This window comes from Oncorhynchus kisutch, linkage group LG2, assembly GCF_002021735.2.
Source record: "Oncorhynchus kisutch isolate 150728-3 linkage group LG2, Okis_V2, whole genome shotgun sequence".
NCBI classification, from domain to species: Eukaryota; Metazoa; Chordata; class Actinopteri; order Salmoniformes; family Salmonidae; genus Oncorhynchus; species Oncorhynchus kisutch.
This window is the reverse complement of record NC_034175.2, coordinates 14,122,651-14,146,113: the sequence shown is the minus strand read 5'-3', so window position 1 is coordinate 14,146,113 and position 23,463 is coordinate 14,122,651. Positions and strand designations below refer to the sequence as shown.

At 45.6% G+C, this 23,463-nt stretch overlaps 1 protein-coding gene across 3 annotated transcripts; it reads right to left on the bottom strand.

Moving 5' to 3' along the window:
* Positions 1-9,858: 9,858 nt before the first annotated feature.
* On the bottom strand, positions 9,859-23,332 carry LOC109901223 (guanine nucleotide-binding protein-like 1). Of its 3 annotated transcripts, XM_031788156.1 has the most exons (13): positions 23,217-23,332; positions 22,812-22,928; positions 21,748-21,901; positions 21,128-21,264; positions 20,697-20,848; positions 20,318-20,389; positions 19,839-20,031; positions 19,588-19,692; positions 19,072-19,254; positions 18,693-18,871; positions 18,088-18,289; positions 17,725-17,865; positions 9,859-11,993 (listed from the first exon to the last, which is right to left on the bottom strand). In XM_031788156.1, exons 2-13 carry the CDS (start codon positions 22,882-22,884, stop codon positions 11,728-11,730), a joined length of 1,857 nt encoding a protein of 618 aa, XP_031644016.1. In that variant the 5' UTR covers positions 22,885-22,928; positions 23,217-23,332; the 3' UTR covers positions 9,859-11,727. The 3 variants fall into 3 exon arrangements, with proteins under 3 accessions (XP_031644016.1, XP_031644021.1, XP_031644023.1); XM_031788161.1 differs by lacking the exons at positions 22,812-22,928; positions 23,217-23,332 and adding an exon at positions 22,199-22,325; XM_031788163.1 differs by lacking the exon at positions 23,217-23,332 and having other exon boundaries at positions 11,791-11,988; positions 22,812-23,036.
* Between the last annotated feature and the right edge of the window lie 131 nt (positions 23,333-23,463).

The window sequence follows — 23,463 nt, the reverse complement described above, 5'->3', positions numbered from 1 at the left end:
GGGTTGTTACACTGTTGTGTGCTAGAGGGTGGACGTGATGTTTGTTAGTGGGGCATAGTGGTGGTGGGATCAGAGGAGAGTGTTCCAGATGACCCCTCACACAGTCACGAGGTCTCTGGGGACCCTCTCAGCTGTACCCTGCCATGGCCTGCACTTGTGTCTCCTCTTCCACCTGGGGACTGGGTTTGGGGTGGTGGATGGGGGGAAGACTTATTTTTGGTGTCAGGTTCCTTTACTCCTCTCAGAAATCCCCCGCTATCCTTCATCCACCACACACACCGACTAGTAGTACACACAAACACACACGACACATACACACCCTGCAGCAGAGGGGGACTGCTGCAGTTGCTATGGCATTTGGGCGGGCGGCTCTCCCACAACTGTCGCCCCCTGTTCAAACGGTCACTCCAACTGCTCTAGGGTAACGCTTAGTTTTTTCTTCCCCCCTCTAATCTCTCCCTCCCTCCCTCCCCTCTCCACTCCTGTCCTGCTCAGCCTGTGAATGAAAATGTCCCCCCTTTCTTCTCCTCTCTCTCTCAAGTGTCTAACTATCGTGCTTAGGGACTTCCTCTTATAGCCCCCATTGGATGTGTCCTAATTCACTTTGTCTAGTTGTCCAATTACACCTTCTTTCATTCACTCTGTCAGTCGGGGCATACCATCCTACTACCACTCCTCTCTCCAACACTAACACCAGCTCAGGGAAATCTCTCAACCACATACAGTGCCTTCGGAAAGTATTCAGACCCCTTGACTTTTTACACATTTTGTTACGTTACAGCCTTATTCTGAAATATATATATTTTTAAACATCCACAGCAATCTACACACAATACCCCATAATGGCAAAAGCGAAAAAAGTTTTTAGACATTTTTGCAAATGTATTAAAAATAAAAAACAGAAATATCTTATTTACAGAAGTATTCAGACCCTTGCTAAGAGTCTCAAGATTGAGCTCAGGTGCATCCTGTTTCCATTGATAATCCTTGAGATGTTTCTACAACTTGATTGGAGTTCACCTGTGGTAAATTCAATTGATTGGACATTATTTGGAAAGGCACACATCTGTCTATATAAGGTCCCACAGTTGACAGTGCATATCAGAGCAAAAAGCAAGACATGAGATCAAAGGAATTGTCCGTAGAGCTTTAAGACAGGATTGTGTCGAGGCACAGATCTGGGGAAGGGTACCTCAACAGCATTGAAGGTCCCCAAGAACACAGTGGCCTCCATCATTCTCAAATGGAAGAAGTTTGGAACCACCAAGACTTATCCTTCCAACAGGACAATGACCCTAATCTCACAGCCAAGACACCGCAGGAGTGGCTTTGGGACAAGTCTCTGAATGTCCTTGAGTGGCCCAGCCAGAGCCCGGAATTCAACACAATCGAACATCTCTGGAGAGACCTGAAAATAGCTGTGCAGCGACGCTGCCCATCCAACCTGACAGAGCTTGACAGGATCTGTGTAGACGAATGGGAGAAACTGTCACGTCTGCTCCCGCTCTTCCCCCCTCTGGCGCTTGAGGGCGCCAGGATGTCCTGCATCACTCACTCCTAACATCCATTACGCACACCTGCCTTCCCTCGTCACACGCATCAGCGATATTGGACTCACCTGGACTCACTCATCATCTGTTTATTACCTCCCCTATATTTGTCAGTTCCCTGCTCTGTTTTTGTCTTTGTTTTCTTGTATGCTGACGCTGTTCCTGTCTCGTTCCATGTCCGTTCCTTATTAAATGTTTGACTCCCCATACCTGCTTCGTCTCTCCAACGTCAATTCATGTGACAGAAACTCCCCAAATACAGGGGTGCCAAGCTTGTAGTGTCATACCCAAGAAGACTCTAGGCTGTAATCGCTGCCAAAAGTGCATCAACAAAGTACTGAGTAAAGGGTCTGAATATTTATGTATTTGAATCAGCTGTGTAGTGCTAGGGCAAAAACCTAAACATGCGCACTCTTGCCTGCGGGTTCTACTATCACCATGGTTACTGGAGTCCTCCAATCCCCTACCGTCTGTCTCTGCTCCTCTCATTTCTAAACTATCACTCTCCTTTTTAAAGTTACACCCTGACTGTTGCTGGCTAGCTCTATAGTCTCTCCCAGTGAGAGGGAATGTTATGGCGGAGGGATTGGAGGGGTGGAGGTGGAGGGTAGACAGGGTGGGTGGGGGAGGTCCAAAGGGGTGCCATTGCAATGCAGTGAGAGGCAGCACTAAAAATACCTATTGACACATGGGCTCCAACTCACAAACAGGGGCACAGACAAACACACACGCCGCCTGCGGTCGATGACTGAAGGGGACCCATTCAAGCATGGACACACACTCAGAGACACATACAGTATACAGAACCTCAGACTGAAAACCAGAGGAATTACACACAAATAGCAGGAGGCTTCATGCAGCCAGACAAACATGACTATGTATGATTAGTTCAGCATCATCTACATCTCAGCCACTTTAATGACAATGAGTTTGTATTCCTAGAGTGATGCTCCTCACCCAAGCTAAAAGCCCTCTGTCAAACAGTGCCAACAGTTTTCACACGCAAGCGCAGGTCCTTAAGGCAAACAGCTCAGCTGTTATATTGTGAAAGAAATATGAAGGGAAAGTGCTATTTCTGTGTAACTTCATAAAACAGGACAGTTGGGACATGTATGGACTAGTTTACCTAATGTTGTCATATTGATACTAGATCAGTCTGCCAAGTGTTGATAGTCTGATATATAGTAAAGTAGTCCCAGCAGTATAGTAAATAGTTGCTACTTCATCATGACTTGTTTTTTCCTCACAGAGGAACTGGGGCTGGGTGTGTTTACCTGGTTAAGAGACCCTCCAGGACAATAGAGACTGAATGTACTGAGCAGCCCAGTTTGTGACACGATATGCTTTCTCTCTCACAGAAGCTGTATGTCAATAGTAGAGCATAGTAACAGGCTTCATTGCCATGGCCTCTCCTTCGTGAAAGAACTGGACACTCCCTGTAGACCTCCACCATATTGCTTCCCCTTCCTTTGTGTTTTCAGATGAGTAAAAGCGAAGGAGAGAAGATGAGTAGAGGACGCCCATGAGATTCAGCATTTCATTATAGCACAGTCTAGTCTAGGCTTTCTTTCCTCGTCTTCTCCCCTTCATCTCAAGTCCTCTTCGTTATTTTCTGGGAGTGCTCTGTCCCTTAGCAAACCACATCCAGAGACCATAAGACATGTTTTGCACCAGCCTGGTGGGTATGATCGATTGCTATTTTTACTCACAGATCGAGCTTTTGCAGAATGTTTCAGGGGAAAAACAAACTCAAGACAGGAATACCATCATTAAGATGACAATGAGGATAAATAATATCATGATGCACAGCGAGAGACCGACCTGAGCACCAGGTCAACCAGAACAGCAGTGACGATGGGCCCAACCCAGTAGACCCAATGGAAAGGTGGCTTCCTAGTCATCTTTCATCTCCCCGGGTGCTCTGTTTGGGCCTAGTGTGTTGCTCTAGTGAAACAAGCCTAAGACAGGGAGATCAGGACACCCAATCTGCCGGCTGAGGCTGCCCTGACCCCCACAACGACGCACCACTCGGAAGTAGGCTAGAGACAACTGCCTGGTAGTAAATCATATACGGGAGGTGTGTCTGTCTGTCTGTCTGTCTGTCTGCCTTTGTGTGTGTGTGTGTGTGTGTGTGTGTGTGTGTGTGTGTGTGTGTGTGTGTGTGTGTGTGTGTGTGTGTGTGTGTGTGTGTGTGTGTGAGAGAGAGAGAGTGTCTGTGAGTAAATACAGCATTACAGTCTGTGAACAAGTAGAGAGTAAGTGGTTGAGTGTGTGCTTCTGTGTGTGTACAATTGTATGTGTATGTGTGTATGTGTGTGAGAGGGAGAGAGAGCGAGATACTCAATAGTCCATGACACACCTATGTATAGGTGATAAAAACCAGTCATGTGTGTGATATCATGTAGCACATAGTGCACATACATACTATTAACACCACCAATGAGAACCCTGTGCACAATAGGCCAGCAGAACCTGACCAGTAACAACTCCAGACATCAATGGTGCTGCAAGGCTTGAAAGCCCTCTAGTGACCATACAGGTGTACATGCCAGCTGGGTATTTTGGTCCCACAGTTGGTGTTGTAGAAATCTTGTTCACAAGATGCTTACTCCCAATGCTAGCCTGGGGAACAAGTAAGTGCTGTAGTAATAAGGTTATCTTTGGGTGTTGGGTTTGGGCTTATGGGGTCCTCTCTATTCTGTTTCCCCAGTAAGTAGCCATAATAAGGGCCCATTATAACACCTGTACTCTCAGCTTCACACGTGTGTGTGTGTCCACTCAGGGGACAGTGTCTACCAGGCTTAACACCGTTTCTGTGGTTTGTTAATTTTCCGCCTCTCATTCGAAACCTATTCACTACCATCTGGTTTCACACACATTAGGCAGTAGGCTAGTTGAGGGGGCACATGGAGAGGGAGTTTGTGCCAGGGTAGGAAGTGTGAATGTGTATGTCGATGTCTGTAATTGTCAGTGTGTGTGTGTGTGTGTGTGTGTGTGTGTGTGTGTGTGTGTGTGTGTGTGTGTGTGTGTGTGTGTGTGTGTGTGTGTGTGTGTGTGTGTCAGGATAGGAAGGGGAAGGGGGTTAAGGCACTGATTACATCATGAGAAAAGAGTTCCACAGTGAGCCTCCCTGAAAAGCTGAACTGTAACTCAAACCACATGGGCATTACTGGCGCGACCAACACATACTGCTGGCAGTAAATTCTTTTGACACACCAGAATTTAATTAACAGTTTTTATATTTATGGTGTCATGCAATAGTAAATCTCAAGGCTGCTTTTCTATGTGACAGTATAATTGCTACCATACAGGTTGATCCCTGGAAATCAGGCGGTGAATAGTTTGGGAAACCATTCCAGATCATCTGTGGTATTAACCCACTGGAGGGAAGGAAATGAACAGTGATGAAATAGATAACTAATGCACTCAGATACACACACTGTATAGTGCACTACTATATAGGGAATAGGGTACCATTTGGAGAGAGACGGTATGGGCGTCTATGATGAGAGTGTGGAGGATGATTCAGAAGATGACTGTCTGCTTCAACATGAGAGCCTACATAGGGTCCCACAGCTGGTGGCTGAATTTTTTTATTTTTATCGTTGAACCTAAAGGATTGTAAAAACACCAGGAAATCAGCTCCAAGTGATTCACATTTTTGGAAGTCTGTTCCCCAGTATTCCCACGCATAATAGAGAGATACATGTGTGATCGTATACAACTGTAAACAAGGTTTGAAAGGATGTTTTAGTGAAATATATGTTTGGGCTTCTTAGGGTCAATTTGTCATCTACAAATGATTTGTAATTATTTGAAAATCATCCTGCGGCTGAATTAAATTGGTAATCCTTGCAATAACGTTGAGTGATGACAATTTCTAATCTATTTCCTCTGAGATTAATTTAAATATACATCCTAAAGACGATCTGACCATTGACAATTTGGACAATTAGAGAGTGCATGAGTCAGGACGTGTTACCACACATTCTATACCGAATCCCGATGGTGTAATATCATGGTACAATAATACACTATGTAAAGTATGTGGACTATGAAAACACACACACACACACACACATACACACACACATACACACACACACACATACACAGACACACAAAGGCAGTTTCAAGGACAGCTTTTTTCCATCTACGTAACATTGCAAAAATCAGAAACTTTCTGTCCAAAAATTATGCAGAAAAATGTATCCATGCTTTTGTCACTTCTAGGTTAGACGACTGCAATGCTCTACTTTCCGGCTACCCGGATAAAGCACTAAATAAACTTCAGTTAGTGCTAAATACGGCTGCTAGAATCCTGACTAGAACCCAAAAATGTGATCATATTACTCCAGTGGTAGCCTCCCTGCACTGGCTTCCTGTCAAGGCAAGGGCTGACTTCAAGGTTTTACTGCTAACCTACAAAGCATTAAATCAAATCAAATCAAATTTATTTATATAGCCCTTCGTACATCAGCTGATATCTCAAAGTGCTGTACAGAAACCCAGCCTAAAACCCCAAACAGCAAGCAATGCAGGTGGAGAAGCACGGTGGCTAGGAAAAACTCCCTAGAAAGGCCAATACCTAGGAAGAAACCTAGAGAGGAACCAGGCTATGTGGGGTGGCCAGTCCTCTTCTGGCTGTGCCGGGTGGAGATTATAACAGAACATGGTCAAGATGTTCAATGTTCATAAATGACCAGCATGGTCGAATAATAATAAGGCAGAACAGTTGAAACTAGAGCAGCAGCACAGTCAGGTGGAAGTTGAAACTGGAGCAGCAGCATGGCCAGGTAGACTGGGGACAGCAAGGAGTCATCATGTCAGGTAGTCCTGGGGCATGGTCCTAGGGCTCAGGTCAGTTGAAACTGGAACAGCAGCATGGCCAGGTGGACTGGGGACAGCAAGGAGTCATCATGTCAGGTAGTCCTGGGGCATGGTCCTAGGGCTCAGGTCCTCCGAGAGAGAGAAAGAAAGAGAGAAGGAGAGAATTAGAGAACGCACACTTAGATTCACACAGGACACCGAATAGGACAGGAGAAGTACTCCAGATATAACAAACTGACCCCAGCCCCCCGACACATAAACTACTGCAGCATAAATACTGGAGGCTGAGACAGGAGGGGTCAGGAGACACTGTGGCCCCATCCGAGGACACCCCCGGACAGGGCCAAACAGGAAGGATATAACCCCACCCACTTTGCCAAAGCACAGCCCCCACACCACTAGAGGGATATCTTCAACCACCAACTTACCATCCTGAGACAAGGCTGAGTATAGCCCACAAAGATCTCCGCCACGGCACAACCCAAGGGGGGGGGGGGGGCGCCAACCCAGACAGGATGACCACAACAGTGAATCAACCCACTCAGGTGACGCACCCCCTCCAGGGACGGCATGAGAGAGCCCCAGCAAGCCAGTGACTCAGCCCCTGTAATAGGGTTAGAGGCAGAGAATCCCAGTGGAAAGAGGGGAACCGGCCAGGCATTGGCATGGCATTGGCATGCTCCTACCTATCTCTCTGATTTGGTCCTGCCGTACATACCTACACGTACGCTATGGTCACAAGACGCAGGCCTCCTAATTGTCCCTAGAATTTCTAAGCAAACATCTGGAGGCAGGGCTTTCTCCTATAGAGCTCCATTTTTATGGAATGGTCTGCCTACCCATGTGAGAGACGCAAACTCGGTCTCAACCTTTAAGTCTTTACTGAAGACTCATCTCTTCAGTGGGTCATATGATTGAGTGTAGTCTGGCCCAGGAGTGTGAAGGTGAACGGAAAGGCTCTGGAGCAACGAACTGCCCTTGCTGTCTCTGCCTGGCCGGTTCCCCTCTTTCCACTGAGATTCTCTGCCTCTAACCCTATTACAAGGGCTGAGTCACTGGCTTACTAGGGCTCTTTCATACCGTCCCTAGGAGGGGTGCGTCACTTGAGTGGGTTGAGTCACTGATGTGATCTTCCTGTCATGGTTGATGCCCCCCCTTGGGTTGTGCCGTGGCGGAGATCTTTGTGGGCTATACTTGGCCTTGTCTCAGGTTGGTAAGTTGGTGGTTGAAGATATCCCTCTAGTGGTGTGGGGGCTGTGCTTTGGATGGGGCCACAGTGTCTCCTGACCCCTCCTGTCTCAGCCTCCAGTATTTATGCTGCAGTAGTTTATGTGTCGGGGGGCTAGGGTCAGTTTGTTATATCTGGAGTACTTCTCCTGTCCTATCCGGTGTCCTGTGTGAAATTAAGTATGCTTTCTCGAATTCTCTATTTCTCTCTTTCTTTCTCTCTCTCTGAGGACCTGAGCCCTAGGACCATGCCTCAGGACTACCTTGCTGTCCCCAGTCCACCTGGCCGTGCTGCTGCTCCAGTTTCAACTGTTCTGCCTGTGATTATTATTATTTGACCATGCTGGTCATTTATGAACATTTGAACATCTTGGCCATGTTCTGTTTTAATCTCCACCCGGCACAGCCAGAAGAGGACTGGCCACCCCACATAGCCTGGTTCCTCTCTAGGTTTCTTTCTAGGTTTTGGCCTTTCTAGGGAGTTTTTCCTAGCCACTGTCCTTCTACACCTGCATTGCTTACTGTTTGGGGTTTCTGTACAGCAGTTTGAGATATCAGCTGATGGACGAAGGGCTATATAAATACATTTGATTTGATTTGATATGAAAAGTATGTGGACACTTGCTTGTCGAACATCTTATTCCAATACAATGGGCATTAAAATGGAGTTAGTCTCCCCTTTGCTGCCATAGCAGCCTCCACACTTCTGGGAAGGCTTTCCACTAGATGTGGGAACATTGCTGCGGGGACTTGCTTCCATTCAGTCACAAGAGCATTAGTGAGGTTGGGCACTGATGTTGGGCGATTAGGCCTGGCTCGCAGTCGGCGTACCAATTCATCCCAAAAGTGTTCAATGGAGTTGAGGTCAGGGCTCTGTGCAGGCCAGTCAAGTTCTTCCACGCCGATCTTGACAAACCATTTCTGTATGGACCTCGCTTTGTGCACAGGGGCATTGTCATGCTGAAACAGGAAAGGGCCTTCCCCAAACTGTTGCCACAAAGTTGGAAGCACAGAATCGTCTACAATGTCACTGTAAACTGTAGCGTTAAGATTTTCTATTAAAATCAGCCCCAGACCATTATTCCTCCTCCACCAAACTTTAGTTGGCACTATGCATTGGGGCAGGTAGCATTCTCCTGGCATCTGCCAAATCCAAATTTGTCCGTCAAACTGCCAGATGGTGAACCGGGATTACTCACTCCAGAGAACATGTTTCCACTGCTCCAGAGTCCAATGGGAGCAAGCTTTACACCACTCCAGCCGACGCATGGTAATCTTAGGCTTGTGTGCAGCTGCTCGCCATGGAAACCTATTTCATGAAGCTTCCGACAAACAGTTATTGTGCTAATGTTGCTCCCAGAGGCAGTTTGGAACTCGGTAGTGAGTGTTGCCACCGAGGACAGACCATTTTTACCCAATACACGCTTCAGCACTCTGCGGTCCCGTTCTGTGAGCTTGTGTGGCATATCACTTCGCTGCTGAGCTGTTGTTGCTCCTAGATGTTTCCACTTCATAATAACAGCACATACAGTTGACCAGGGCAGTTCTAGCAGGGCAGAAATTTTACAAACTGACTTGTTGAAAAGGTAGTATCCTAGTGTACTTATTTTATGTGCCAGTATCTTAAATTGTCAATCTGAGATTCAAACAACAAAGCATCCCACCACTTTTTTGATTAACAGTTGAGGGATGGGGTAAAACAGCTGAAATAATCTCATTAGGCATTTATATATTATATTCATCAAGAATCAATGACTATTAATAATATACCTAAAAGTCCAAAAATTTGAGCCCAGGCTGTCGTAACCGGCCGCGACCGGGAGGTCCGTGGGGCGACGCACAATTGGCATAGCGTCGTCCGGGTTAGGGAGCGTTTGGCCTTGTCTCATCGCGCACCAGCACCTCCTGTGGCGGGCCGGGCGCAGTGCACGCTAACCAAGGTTGCCAGGTGCACGGTGTACCCTCCGACACATTGGTGCGGCTGGCTTCCGGGTTGGATGCGCGCTGTGTTAAGAAGCAGTGCGGTTTGGTTGGGTTGTGTATCGAAGGACGCATGACTTTCAACCTTTGTCTCTCCCGAGCCCGTACGGGAGTTGTAGCGATGAGACAAGATTGTAGCTTCTAACAACTGGATACCACGAAAATGGGAAGAAAAAGGGGGTAAAAATTCAACAAACAAAAATATATACACCAATCCCAGATTGCTAAAGTAAATCCTATATGAAGAAAGTGCATAAATAGACATACAGAACTTGTTCCATGGATTATCTTTATTGCAGAGAGCAGTCCAGTTCATTGTCATTTGAGAATACTAAGGAATGAAATAAAGAATGCAGCAAATACACAATCCAAACACTCACGTACAAGTCTGTTTAAATCATTCAAACAAAGAGCATTAACACATCCATCTCTATATCGGAAACCAGAGTGGTGTGTATTGAGTTTTTCCTGGTCACATGGGTAGGAAAAACTCTGCTGGGTCCCTAGTTGTTGCTTAGACACACTACGGCCCAGAGTTTTTCCTGATCAGTCACACAGACAGGAAAAACGAATGGCCCTAGTGTGTACATTTCTAAGTGTGCCATTGGTATAGACCAGAACAGTGCATGTTGTTACACGGTAACACAGCACTGTGCTGTAGTGTTCCCTCAGAGTGACATGTAATACAGGAGAACAGGAACAATGAGGTACAACAGTAGGCAACAGCACACTAGAATCCAGCCCTAACAGATTGTAACATTAGAACAGAGCCATAGAGATAGAGATGGAAGTTTAACCAACATTAATGTCGTTCCATTCTTCTAGTATTTAGACTCTCGTCCTAAATTCTTGCTACTCAGCTGGTTTGCATAGCTGGCATAGTTTAGGATCATTAACAGGACCGTTACTGTATTGGTCAATATTGGCTGCTATGGAACCATGTGATACTATCTCAGAACATCAGAGTGCTTTTTGGTGGCCAAACTCTCTCTCAAGTGAGTCAGTCACTCAGCGTTGCATGATACAGTGCTGCACGTGAGTGGCTCTCTGTAACAGCAAATTCTGACAGTTTTCTTCTGTAGTAGTTCAAACACTACATGTATAGTCCACAACAACAGGTCTTTAAACTCAATCAGATGTTTTCAAGCCTGGTCCTGGGGACCCACAAGGTGTGTAGGCTTTTGTTTCAGTCCAATACTGAGTCTCCTGCACCAGGATTGAAGAACACTGCCCCTAGTAGACTCTAAAATATAACACTGAATTGGGTAGAACCATATAAAAATGGGGTAAACAATGATTATTACCACTGAAAGCAGCATGGAATGCTGAATTCCACACATCACCACCCTACCGAAGTACTATCATACAGTGGTATACAGTGAAATCAACCAGGATTAGGCAGTGATGTCATAAATCTGCACTGGCAGCCAAATAGTAGTCCCATGTAGATGACATCATTATCACTGTCTAATCCCCATTTAGACTGTGTGACTGTCAACATGAGGTGGAATCCATAACCCTGTCACAGTTCAAGCCATTCCATTTCTAGGGTCTAATGAGCTTATATGACCTTTGGCATCTCAGCTGTGAGGCCACTTATCAATAAACAGATTGAAAACCAATCAATGATTAATACACCACAATGCCCCTACCAGCTTTAAGGGAAAGAATAATAGTAAAATCCTACATGCAGGAAAATGATAAAAACCAAACCAAATGTAATCCTACAATAGTTTAGACAGGCAGGCCAATTCTGATCTTTCCTTCACCAATTGGAATTTTGACCAATCAGCTGTGATAAAGATAGGATGTGATTAGTCAAAAGAACAATTAGTAAAAAAAAAGGTCAGAATTGGGCTGCCTGTCTAAATGCAGTCTAAGTACAGCTGCATGGGTGAACAAGCAGAGCAGAGGCACAGCATGGAGAAATGAACATGTTTTATACAATATCAGAGTGCTTTTAGTAACCTCTGGGAGAGGGAGGGGTTGGGGAGAGAGAGAGAGTAGAGGAAAGAAGGGTTGAGTCAGAATGTTAAAGGAATGCAAGTCAAGGAAAGGAAAATGGATTGAAGGTGCAGTGAGTGTAGAGGGAGAGATCAAGCACTTTGTTTTTTAAATTCATTATTTCTCCCCTTGTCCCTCACTCGCACTCGTTTTCCCGGAGGACATCGAACATATTGACTGTGAGGCTGGTTGGCCCCTTCTTCTCCTTCACTGCCGGGTGTCCAAACCCTTCATCTTCATCATCACCATCCTCATCATCATCAGCATCCCTATCCCTCTCCTCCTCCGGCTCAGAGCTGGACTCTCCCTCCTCCTCCTCATCCTTCTCTCCTGCCCCCTCCTCTTCCCTCCGTCCCTGTAGAGCGATGATCTCTGCCAGGTCTGGGTGGGACTCCCACTGCTCTGTGTAGCGCAAATCCATTAGTTGAATAATTAATCAATCAATCAATCAAAAACACTTTTCTTCATGTTTTTTTGTACAAAGCCCCAGTCATCAGTTTAAAGGACGGAAGCCAGATGAACATGAACATAGATCCCCTGCTGGGATTTGACCTTCCCCTGCATGTCTGTCTGCCCTTTTAAATATGAGTCTCTGGTTGTCTGTACAGTAGTGATATAGTGATATGCCTGATGCCTCACTGGTTGTCATGACCGGTCTATGACCTCTCTGATCATTGTATGACCTGTATACTGACCTCTCTGATCATTGTATGACCTGTATACTGACCTCTCTGATTGTTGTATGGCCTGTATACTGACCTCTCTGATCATTGTATGACCTGTATACTGACCTCTCTGATTGTTGTATGACCTGTATACTGACCTCTCTGATCGTTGTATGACCTGTATACTGACTTCTCTGATCGTTGTATGACCTGTATACTGACCTCTCTGATCATTGTTTGACCTGTATACTGACCTCTCTGATCGTTGTATGACCTGTATACTGACCTCTCTGATCGTTGTATGACCTGTATACTGACCTCTCTGATCGTTGTATGACCTGTATACTGACCTCTCTGATCGTTGTATGACCTGTATACTGACCTCTCTGATTGTTGTATGACCTGTATACTGACCTCTCTGATCGTTGTATGACCTGTATACTGACTTCTCTGATCGTTGTATGACCTGTATACTGACCTCTCTGATCATTGTTTGACCTGTATACTGACCTCTCTGATCGTTGTATGACCTGTATACTGACCTCTCTGATCGTTGTATGACCTGTATACTGACCTCTCTGATCGTTGTATGACCTGTATACTGACCTCTCTGATCGTTGTATGACCTGTATACTGACCTCTCTGATCGTTGTATGACCTGTATACTGACCTCTCTGATCGTTGTATGACCTGTATACTGACCTCTCTGATCGTGGTATGACCTGTATACTGACCTCTCTGATCGTTGTATGACCTGTATACTGACCACTCTGATTTTACCTTTATTTAACCAGGTAGGCAAGTTGAGAACAAGTTCTCATTTACAATTGCGACCTGGCCAAGATAAAGCAAAGCAGTTCGACAGATACAACGACACAGAGTTACACATGGAGTAAAACAGACATACAGTCAATAATACAGTATAAACAAGTCTATATACAATGTGAGCAAATGAGGTGGGAAGGGAGGTAAAGGCAAAAAGGCCATGGTGGCAAAGTAAATACAATATAGCAAGTAAAACACTGGAATGGTAGTTTTGCAATGGAAGAATGTGCAAAATAGAAATAAAAATAATGGGGTGCAAAGGAGCAAAATAAATAAATAAATTAAATTAAATACAGTTGGGAAAGAGGTAGTTGTTTGGGCTAAATTATAGGTGGGCTATGTACAGGTGCAGTAATCTGTAAGCTGCTCTGACAGTTGGTGCTTAAAGCTAGGGAGGGAGATAAGTGTTTCCAGTTTCAGAGATTTTTGTAGTTCGTTCCAGTCATTGGCAGCAGAGAACTGGAAGGAGAGGCGGCCAAAGAAAGAATTGGTTCTGGGGGTGACTAGAGAGATATACCTGCTGGAGCGTGTGCCACAGGTGGGAGATGCTATGGTGACCAGCGAGCTGAGATAAGGGGGGACTTTGCCTAGCAGGGTCTTGTAGATGACATGGAGCCAGTGGGTTAGGCGACGAGTATGAAGCGAGGGCCAGCCAACGAGAGCGTACAGGTCGCAATGGTGGGTAGTATATGGGGCTTTGGTGACAAAACGGATTGCACTGTGATAGACTGCATCCAATTTGTTGAGTAGGGTATTGGAGGCTATTTTGTAAATGACATCGCCGAAGTCGAGGATTGGTAGGATGGTCAGTTTTACAAGGGTATGTTTGGCAGCATGAGTGAAGGATGCTTTGTTGCGAAATAGGAAGCCAATTCTAGATTTAACTTTGGATTGGAGATGTTTGATATGGGTCTGGAAGGAGAGTTTACAGTCTAACCAGACACCTAAGTATTTGTAGTTGTCCACGTATTCTAAGTCAGAGCCGTCCAGAGTAGTGATGTTGGACAGGCGGGTAGGTGCAGGTAGCGATCGGTTGAAGAGCATGCATTTAGTTTTACTTGTATTTAAGAGCAATTGGAGGCCACGGAAGGAGAGTTGTATGGCATTGAAGCTTGCCTGGAGGGTTGTTAACACAGTGTCCAAAGAAGGGCCGGAAGTATACAGAATGGTGTCGTCTGCGTAGAGGTGGATCAGAGACTCACCAGCAGCAAGAGCGACCTCATTGATGTATACAGAGAAGAGAGTCGGTCCAAGAATTGAACCCTGTGGCACCCCCATAGAGACTGCCAGAGGTCCGGACAGCAGACCCTCCGATTTGACACACTGAACTCTATCAGAGAAGTAGTTGGTGAACCAGGCGAGGAAATCATTTAAGAAACCAAGGCTGTCGAGTCTGCCGATGAGGATGTGGTGATTGACAGAGTCGAAAGCCTTGGCCAGATCAATGAATACGGCTGCACAGTAATGTTTCTTATCGATGGCGGTTAAGATATCGTTTAGGACCTTGAGCGTGGCTGAGGTGCACCCATGACCAGCTCTGAAACCAGATTGCATAGCAGAGAATGTATGGTGAGATTCGAAATGGTCGGTAATCTGTTTGTTGACTTGGCTTTCGAAGACCTTAGAAAGGCACGGTAGGATAGATATAGGTCTGTAGCAGTTTGGGTCAAGAGTATCCCCCCCTTTGAAGAGGGGGATGACCGCAGCTGCTTTCCAATCTTTGGGAATCTCAGACGACACGAAAGAGAGGTTGAACAGGCTAGTAATAGGGGTGGCAACAATTTCTGCAGATAATTTTAGAAAGAAAGGGTCCAGATTGTCTAGCCCGGCTGATTTGTAGGGGTCCAGATTTTGCAGCTCTTTCAGAACATCAGCTGAATGGCTTTCCAGGTGGAAAGCATGGCCAGCCGTAGAAAAATGCTTATTGAAATTCTCAATTATGGTGGATTTATCAGTGGTGACAGTGTTTCCTATCTTCAGTGCAGTGGGCAGCTGGGAGGAGGTGTTCTTATTCTCCATGGACTTTACAGTGTCCCAGAACTTTTTTGAGTTAGTGTTGCAGGAAGCAAATTTCTGCTTGAAAAAGCTAGCCTTGGCTTTTCTAACTGCCTGTGTATAATGGTTTCTAGCTTCCCTGAACAGCTGCATATCACGGGGGCTGTTCGATGCTAATGCAGAACGCCATAGGATGTTTTTGTGTTGGTTAAGGGCAGTCAGGTCTGGGGAGAACCAAGGGCTATATCTGTTCCTGGTTCTAAATTTCTTGAATGGGGCATGTTTATTTAAGATGGTTAGGAAGGCATTTTTTTTAAATATCCAGGCATCCTCTACTGACGGGATGAGATCAATATCCTTCCAGGATACCCCGGCCAGGTCGATTAGAAAGGCCTGCTCGCAGAAGTGTTTCAGGGAGCGTTTTACAGTGATGAGTGGAGGTCATTTGACCGCTGACCCATTACGGATGCAGGCAATGAGGCAGTGATCGCTGAGATCTTGGTTGAAGACAGCAGAGGTGTATTTAGAGGGCAAGTTGGTTAGGATGATATCTATGAGGGTGCCCGTGTTTAAGGCTTTGGGGAGGTACCTGGTAGGTTCATTGATAATTTGTGTGAGATTGAGGGCATCAAGTTTAGATTTTAGGATGGCTGGGGTGTTAAGCATGTTCCAGTTTAGGTCGCCTAGCAGCACGAACTCTGAAGATAGATGGGGGGCAATCAGTTCACATATGGTGTCCAGAGCACAGCTGGGGGCAGAGGGTGGTCTATAGCAGGCGGCAACGGTGAGAGACTTGTTTTTAGAGAGGTGGATTTTTAAAAGTAGAAGTTCAAATTGTTTGGGTACAGACCTGGATAGTAGGACAGAACTCTGCAGGCTATCTTTGCAGTAGATTGCAACACCGCCCCCTTTGGCAGTTCTATCTTGTCTGAAAATGTTGTAGTTTGGAATTAAAATGTATGAATTTTTGGTGGTCTTCCTAAGCCAGGATTCAGACACAGCTAGAACATCCGGGTTGGCAGAGTGTGCTAAAGCAGTGAATAGAACAAACTTAGGGAGGAGGCTTCTAATGTTAACATGCATGAAACCAAGGCTATTACGGTTACAGAAGTCGTCAAAAGAGAGCGCCTGGGGAATAGGAGTGGAGCTAGGCACTGCAGGGCCTGGATTCACCTCTACATCGCCAGAGGAACATAGGAGGAGTAGAATAAGGGTACGGCTAAAAGCTATGAGAATTGGTCGTCTAGAACGTCTGGAACATAGAGTAAAAGGAGGTTTCTGGGGGCGATAAAATAGCATCAAGGTATAATGTACAGACAAAGGTATGGTAGGATGTGAATACAGTGGAGGTAAACCTAGGTATTGAGTGATGAAGAGAGAGATATTGTCTCTAGAAACATCATTGAAACCAGGGGATGTCATTGCATGTGTGGGTGGTGGAACTAATAGGTTGGATAAGGTATAGTGAGCAGGACTAGAGGCTCTACAGTGAAATAAGCCAATAAACACTAACCAGAACAGCAATGGACAAGACATATTGACATTAAGGAGAGGCATGCTTAGTCAAGCGATCAAAAGGGTCCAGTGAGCGGAGAGGTTGGCCCGGGGATCACGGTGATCTAGACAGCTAGCCAGGCCATCGGCAGCAAGCCAGCATAGGATGGAGGTCTGCTGTTAGCCACCTCTTGCGTTCCGTCAGTAGATCAGTGTGGTTCCGTGTGGTAGAGGGGACCAATCCAAATCACACAACAACAACAAAAATAAAAACAATAGATATAGCCATAGAGGCCCAAGAAGAAAACATAATAATAATAAAAATAAATAAATTGTCCGATTGTCTATTCAGATAGCAGCCGGTAAGACAGCTAACGGTTAGCAGGCCGCAGATGGGCGTTCAGGCAACGTCGCGACGGAGGAGCCAGCCGGACAAGTCCTTCGGGTAGACAACGTCGGCAGTCCAGCCGTGAAGGCCCGGTGGGGCTCCGCGTAGGCAGCAAAACGGGTCCGGATAGGCGACTGCAGCCCAGGAGCGATTGACGGAGCTGGCTAGCTCCGGAATAATTGATGTTTGCTCCGGAATCGACGAAGGCCGATAGTCACACGGATAGCAGCTAGCTAGCTGTGAGATCCGGGTATGAATGTCCAGAGAGCAGTCGAAATCCAGGGACATGAGAGAAAAATTGGTCCGGTATGTTCCGTTCCGAGCTGCGCCGTACAGAACTGGCGATAGATTTTCGAGCTAAAGGATAGCTGATGACCACAAACCGTGGTTAGCTGAATACTAACGATTTGCCAGTAAAGAAGCTAACTAGCTTCTGATTAGCTTCTGGCTAGTTTCAGGCTAGCTTCTTGGAGTTTCTGGCTAGCTTCTGGCTAGCTTCCGACCAGTTTCAGGCTAGCCTCTTGGAGTTTCTGGCTAGCTTCTTGGAGGATTACAGATTTGAGGTAAATAATACTTTTTTATAAATATAAATTGGTGAGGCGGGTTGCAGGAGAGTGTTTTGAAGATGAGTTGATGGAAAATAAAATTTAAAAAAAGTTGTAAATATATAAATATACAGGACACGACAAGACGAGGACAAAAGACGTCTGAACTGCTATGCCACCTTGAACAATGATCATGATCATTGTATGACCTGTATACTGACCTCTCTGATCGTTGTATGCAGGTGGTCTGAGGCACAGACACAGCCTGCCGTCAACGGCCAGCCGCAGCAGACTGTTAGCCGCCCGATACACGTCGTTACGAGCTGCCTTCGCTGTCTTATAACCCCTCCTCTCTGCCCAGGCTGTGAGACAGACAGGGAGAAAGATAGAGAAGAGGGAAGAGAGAGAACAAGAAAGAGACGTAGGGAGAGAAAACAAAAATGTATAAATTGTTATTGTATTATAATTTTAACTGTTCCTGAGAATTTTCCAAATGTCTCCCTGACATCCTGACAAGAGGGCGTGTTTCAACAGTTTAGAACCGGACCAGAGGTTCTAGAATCCAGACTGGAGGTGGTCCTTACCCTCACACACGTCCCAGGCTGTCCAGCTGTGCTCGGGTCCCTGCTCCCTCTCCTTCTCCCCCCCCTTGGGTGCATGCTGTGGGCCCTCCACGCTGGGGTGCCGGAGCTTGAGCACCGACAGGAAGGGGGTCCGCTCACACAGATAACCCACAGAACTGTAGGGCTCCTGCAGCTGAGACACTGGGTAGATACCAGCTAGGATCTAGGGAGAAAGGGGCAGAGAAGAGGGGGAGAGGGGAGATGGAGGAAGAGGCATAGATACAAAAGAATGGAGGAAAAGTGTTTAGAAAGAGTAAAGCATGATGAGAAAGAGAGGTAGGAAAAAAAAGTTGAGAAAAAGTTTGAAAAGGGTTGACGGGTAATGATTGCTTTTATACACAAAGCTCTCCTCAGTAGTTGAGACTTAAACGTGGTACGGATTGGTACAGTGGTACAGCCTTCAAATGGTCAGAGGGAATATCATTTATTATTCTATTCTCCAAGACATTTCCTTCACAGGCTGTCACCAAAAAGTGATTAGACCTGGGATTCTAAGGGAATGGGAGGACATAGTACACACACAAACATACACACTTACACCCTACCCACTCCATCCTCTCAGTTACCTGTAGTTGTTTGTTGACTAGTGAAGGGAAGACCAGTCCAGGGCAGTCGCACAGTTTGACAGTGGGTGTGAGGTAGTAGGTCTGGAAGTATTTGGTGTGGCCGGGGGTTCGAGACACACTCACCACCTTCCTACCTACCAGACTGTTCAATACTGATGACTTCCCCACGTTAGGGAAGCCTAGGGAGGGAGGGAGAGAGGGACATTATACATATATTCATATTCTCTTTGTAGTAGACATTTCAGAATGCCAGAGGGGGCTGGTGGGGGAACAAAGCTTTGAGGTACACAAGCATAACTTAATTTATCAAGTTACTAATCAGTGACAACATATTACTGATTGGGAGGTAGGAAAGCAAGCTTCCAACATGGCTGCTCACCTATACAGCCCAGCGTGAGTACGCCATCTTTATACAGCTCCTGGGAGGGGCTGCTAATCTCCATGGCAACATCACTCTGGTGCTCCACTAGCACAGAGTCCGCCCCCTCCTCTGACTGCTCTCCCTCTGGTCCCATTGCAACCGCATCTCTCTGGATCTTCTTCTCCCAGCTGGACAAGTCCACTACAAGGGGGTGGGGGGGTAACAATGGTGAACACTCCCTACAGCCACTCATTCTGCACACTTCTGGAAAAAAGTGGATAATCAGGAAGCAGCCTTACTTGTCCTCAGTCTATTTTAAGACTACTTCCATTCAGTGTTGGTTCTTCTATGATATACCCTTACAACCCTGCACCCACAGATCTTTGTACAAAGACATCAATCCTTCATTCAACAGTAATTAGCTATGCTATGGAAAGTACCTGGCCAAAGCATTAAGTAATTACAGACTTGCATGGTTAGCAATACATATGTGAAATAGGTACTAAGCCACCCAGGTGGGTGTGTCCCTTTTACCTTTTCCTGCTGTGATTTCCTGACACGCCTTCAGGATGTGGGTGGGGCCTCCAGCATGTCCCCACCCACATGTACCCTTTTTTCTCATCCTCTTCTTCTGAAGCACTAGAGTCACAGAGACAGATACAGACAGTGAAAAGGTTCATCTGGTGATCAAGTACACAGTTCAACATCACCAATCAGCTCTCATTATTCTTCCTCGTCTTGTGTGGCACTTCCGCTCCAGTACAACCACCCTCACTCCCACCCACCTGTGCTGTATGGCTGGCCGGGGTGTGATGTGAAGCAGACACAGTGGAGGTGGGGGAACTGTGTCTGGAGGTAGTGTGTCCAGGCCAGCACCAGGGGAGGGGGACACAGGTCAGCTTTGTTCAGCACCACCACCACCTGCTTCTGCAGCTCCCCAGTGATGTAGTGGTACAGCGCTGGGGGAAACTGCAGCACCTGCATGGGAGGGACACACCAGGAACACATTCATTAAGACATGCATGCTCAGTCTGGCAAACGACTTATAGACTGGTACTGACCATGTATAACTTACTCTGTCTGTGGCTCCACCTGGTGGATACTCTATGTATGCAATTCACCATATGGTTCAACTCATAATGACACCATAATAGTGACTATTAATTACATGATCATGGTGACAGTAGTAAGTTGATATTGATACTATGGTACATGACTAGCAGCAGATGATGACAGTAGGAGGAGTTTAAAAGAGATGATCCACCGGGTGCCTGATGTCCACAATGAGCAGGATCACATCGGACATCTCCAACACTCTCCACAACTGTCTCCACGTCTGAGAGAAAGAGGGGGAGAGATGAAGAGGGGGAGTATAAAGTGTTAAGTTATATGAAGAGTATATAGGTTTTACCTACCCTAGGTTTTGCTCAGTGTCAGAGAAAGAGGTGGTTTTTAAACGATTCATTCAAGTTTATGGAATATTGTAGAATGAATAGCTCTTTATTTATCCATCAAAATGGACCTTTGTGCTGACACAATACGCCCCCCCCATAACTAACCGGTCACTAACCTCAAGGCTACCACCTCCCTGAAGAGCATTTATAAAGGGTGTATAAATGGTTCTGAATATATTGTTTCCTCACCTCCAGGTTGTGCTCAAAGTGGCTGAGGGATCCAGGTGGGTTTCTGGAGTGCAGGTCATTCAGATATTCCCGGTATGACTTCTCTTCTTTCCTCAGCAGCTCCTCACGATTCATCCCATAGTTCCACGGAGGTCGCCGCGGAAACTCAAGACCTGAGATTGGAGGTCAGTGGCACAGATACGTCAAGCATTGACACAAAGTGAAAAGACCATGTCAAAACTCCCACTCGAGTGGGTCTTTATTTAACAGCATTGAGAGGCTCAGGGTACAGGTCACGTACCAAATCACATCCTATAGTGTACTACTTCGACCAGAGCACTTATAGCTTAGGTCAAAATGAGTGTACTAAATAAAGAATAGGGTGCCATTTGAGACCTTTATTTAACACCATTAAGAGGTTGTTGTGAGGCTCAGGGTCAAGGAGCGCTGACCTTTCTCTGTGGGGTAGATGTCACTGATGTCAACCTCCAGGTCTTTGTCTAACATCTCGTCCAGAACCTTCTCTCTGGCAAGCTTCTTCCTCCTCTCCACCTCCTCTCTGCTCTCCTTCTCAAAGTGCAGACGGAACCTGAATGGACAGAGAGATGAGTATAGCTGTGTGTAGAAGGGGGAAATTGGGCAGGGCGAGTGTGTGAAGGACACAAAAGCATCTGTGTGCAGAGTCATGAATATCAGGTGTGTGTGACGTGGGTGTTTGTTCTGACAACAGCAGTTTTTGTAATTTACCATTGACCTCTGTCAAAGTTGTTTGCTCATGGTTCCGGATTCCTACAGTAACATGTTCTCATTTAATTATTTTGTCTCTTTCGGCCTCTTACTTTTAATATCTATAGACATAGCTCTAATTAATCTTTCCATTAACACTTTTGTTCAAGTCCAGCAATAACACACCCGTCTTTGTGTTTGGTTTCATAGCAGGTGAAGTACAGTATTACATTAGCGCTGGTCCCAGGTGTTACGCGTGGCTTGCTCTGCGTCTACATCAGTAAACCACGTGTGATCCCCTGGACCAGAGCTAAGTATTACCTATGCTAATGTATTGGTAACTCACCTATTGGGATCGTATCTGCCCTCCCTGATGCCAGGCTGCTGGTTTATCCTCCTGACATCTGTGGTTTCGCTATCTGAGGTGTCCGACTGTCTCTCCCTGTCCATCCCCCGCTCCACACTGGCATTACGGCTGCTGGGCCCTGAGCCTGGCTCACCTGAGGCGGAGAGGTCATCATAATCAGAGAGTTACATTGAACCCTTCCCAAATGGCACCATATTCCCTATATAGGGCACATCTTTTTGTTGTGCACTATATATAGGGGATAGGGCACTATTTGGGACACAAACACACAGAGGACAGAATGAAAACTAGCCTCTATGTCAGCACTTGGTACCAAACAAAGACCACAACGTTCTACTTTAGAATCGAGTGCATATACTTTTACATATATGCTATCTACATTGCATAACACATAGCTATCTACACATTTAGTAATCGTCTCAATACTAACCTTATGTAATAAATCGACAGTGGATGTTTTCATAATAAATATATTTTCATTACTAGCGGTAGAGTGTAGGTATGTGATCTCCAACACCTTTTGTTATACCCTCAATTTGGGATAGCTTAGCTATCCTATTACATAATTTGATAGCGAGTCTGCGCAGTAGAGCTTACACAAAGTGAAAACAATACCAGTGTAGTACAGTGATGCTGATTTCTGTGCATCAATACTTTCCCACTTCAGCCCCATCAATGACAATGAATGACGCCAGCAATACAATTGAGCGATAAGGTCACACACATTGCTAGCTCTGTAACGTCGTCACCTCCAAGGTACTAGCTAGCAAGCAAGGTAGCTAACGTTTGCTAGAAAGACCCAAATACATAAGATATGCATGTTATGGCAAAAAATAACGACGCCCCTATTCTTTAATTGTAGCTAATTCTTACAAATAAATCGAGCAACTTGACATAGCTGTCTGCTTTCAGGAACAACAGCACTAACTAGGCAAGTTACTCAACTCTCCGCGTAACGTTACAAGTTAGTAAAATGAAAAGCTATGCTAGCTAACGTTAGAAAGTGTGCGTGCCGAAAATGCTGTCATTGCAGCTCACGTTACCTCTCTTTCTTTCCCGTTTCACTTGCATCTGTTTCTTCTTCTGTTTGGTGCTGAATGGCTTTTTCCGAGGCATGTTTGAATGAAAAATTACAGTTTCGTAGTGTGGGTTTGTGTTAGCTAAGGCAGAAATACAGTAACGTCGTTATTTACTATCATGAAGTTTCTCGACTCCTACACTTTTCACCCACCCGACGCCATCCGGCACTGCAGAAAAAATGTTGACTAAGTTGAAAAACCATTCAATGTTAAAACATATTATACAGTTTATATTTACTTATTTTTTAAAACAATCTAAATGTTATGCTTTTGAATCCTTGTCTGACAAGACGTGGCAAGTTAATATTGATAGGAAAAAACATTTAAAGAATGGTATATTAAACCTCCGATTAAACTATTATTACTCACGCTAAATGTTGTTCACGACACACGCGTTATTTGCGTGACACATCACACTACACTAGATCAATGAATCAAGCGTTTACTTGACACAGCAATCAACACTGCCAAGTCCTTACATGCATTAGGGCAAATTTACAGCTGTCATATTCAAATGTGACATTCAAACTAAAGCTCTGTGGTTACAATAAATTAAACAGCAGCATCTCACCCTTTCAAACATAGGCGATCTTCAAAGTGAATCGTTATCATTACT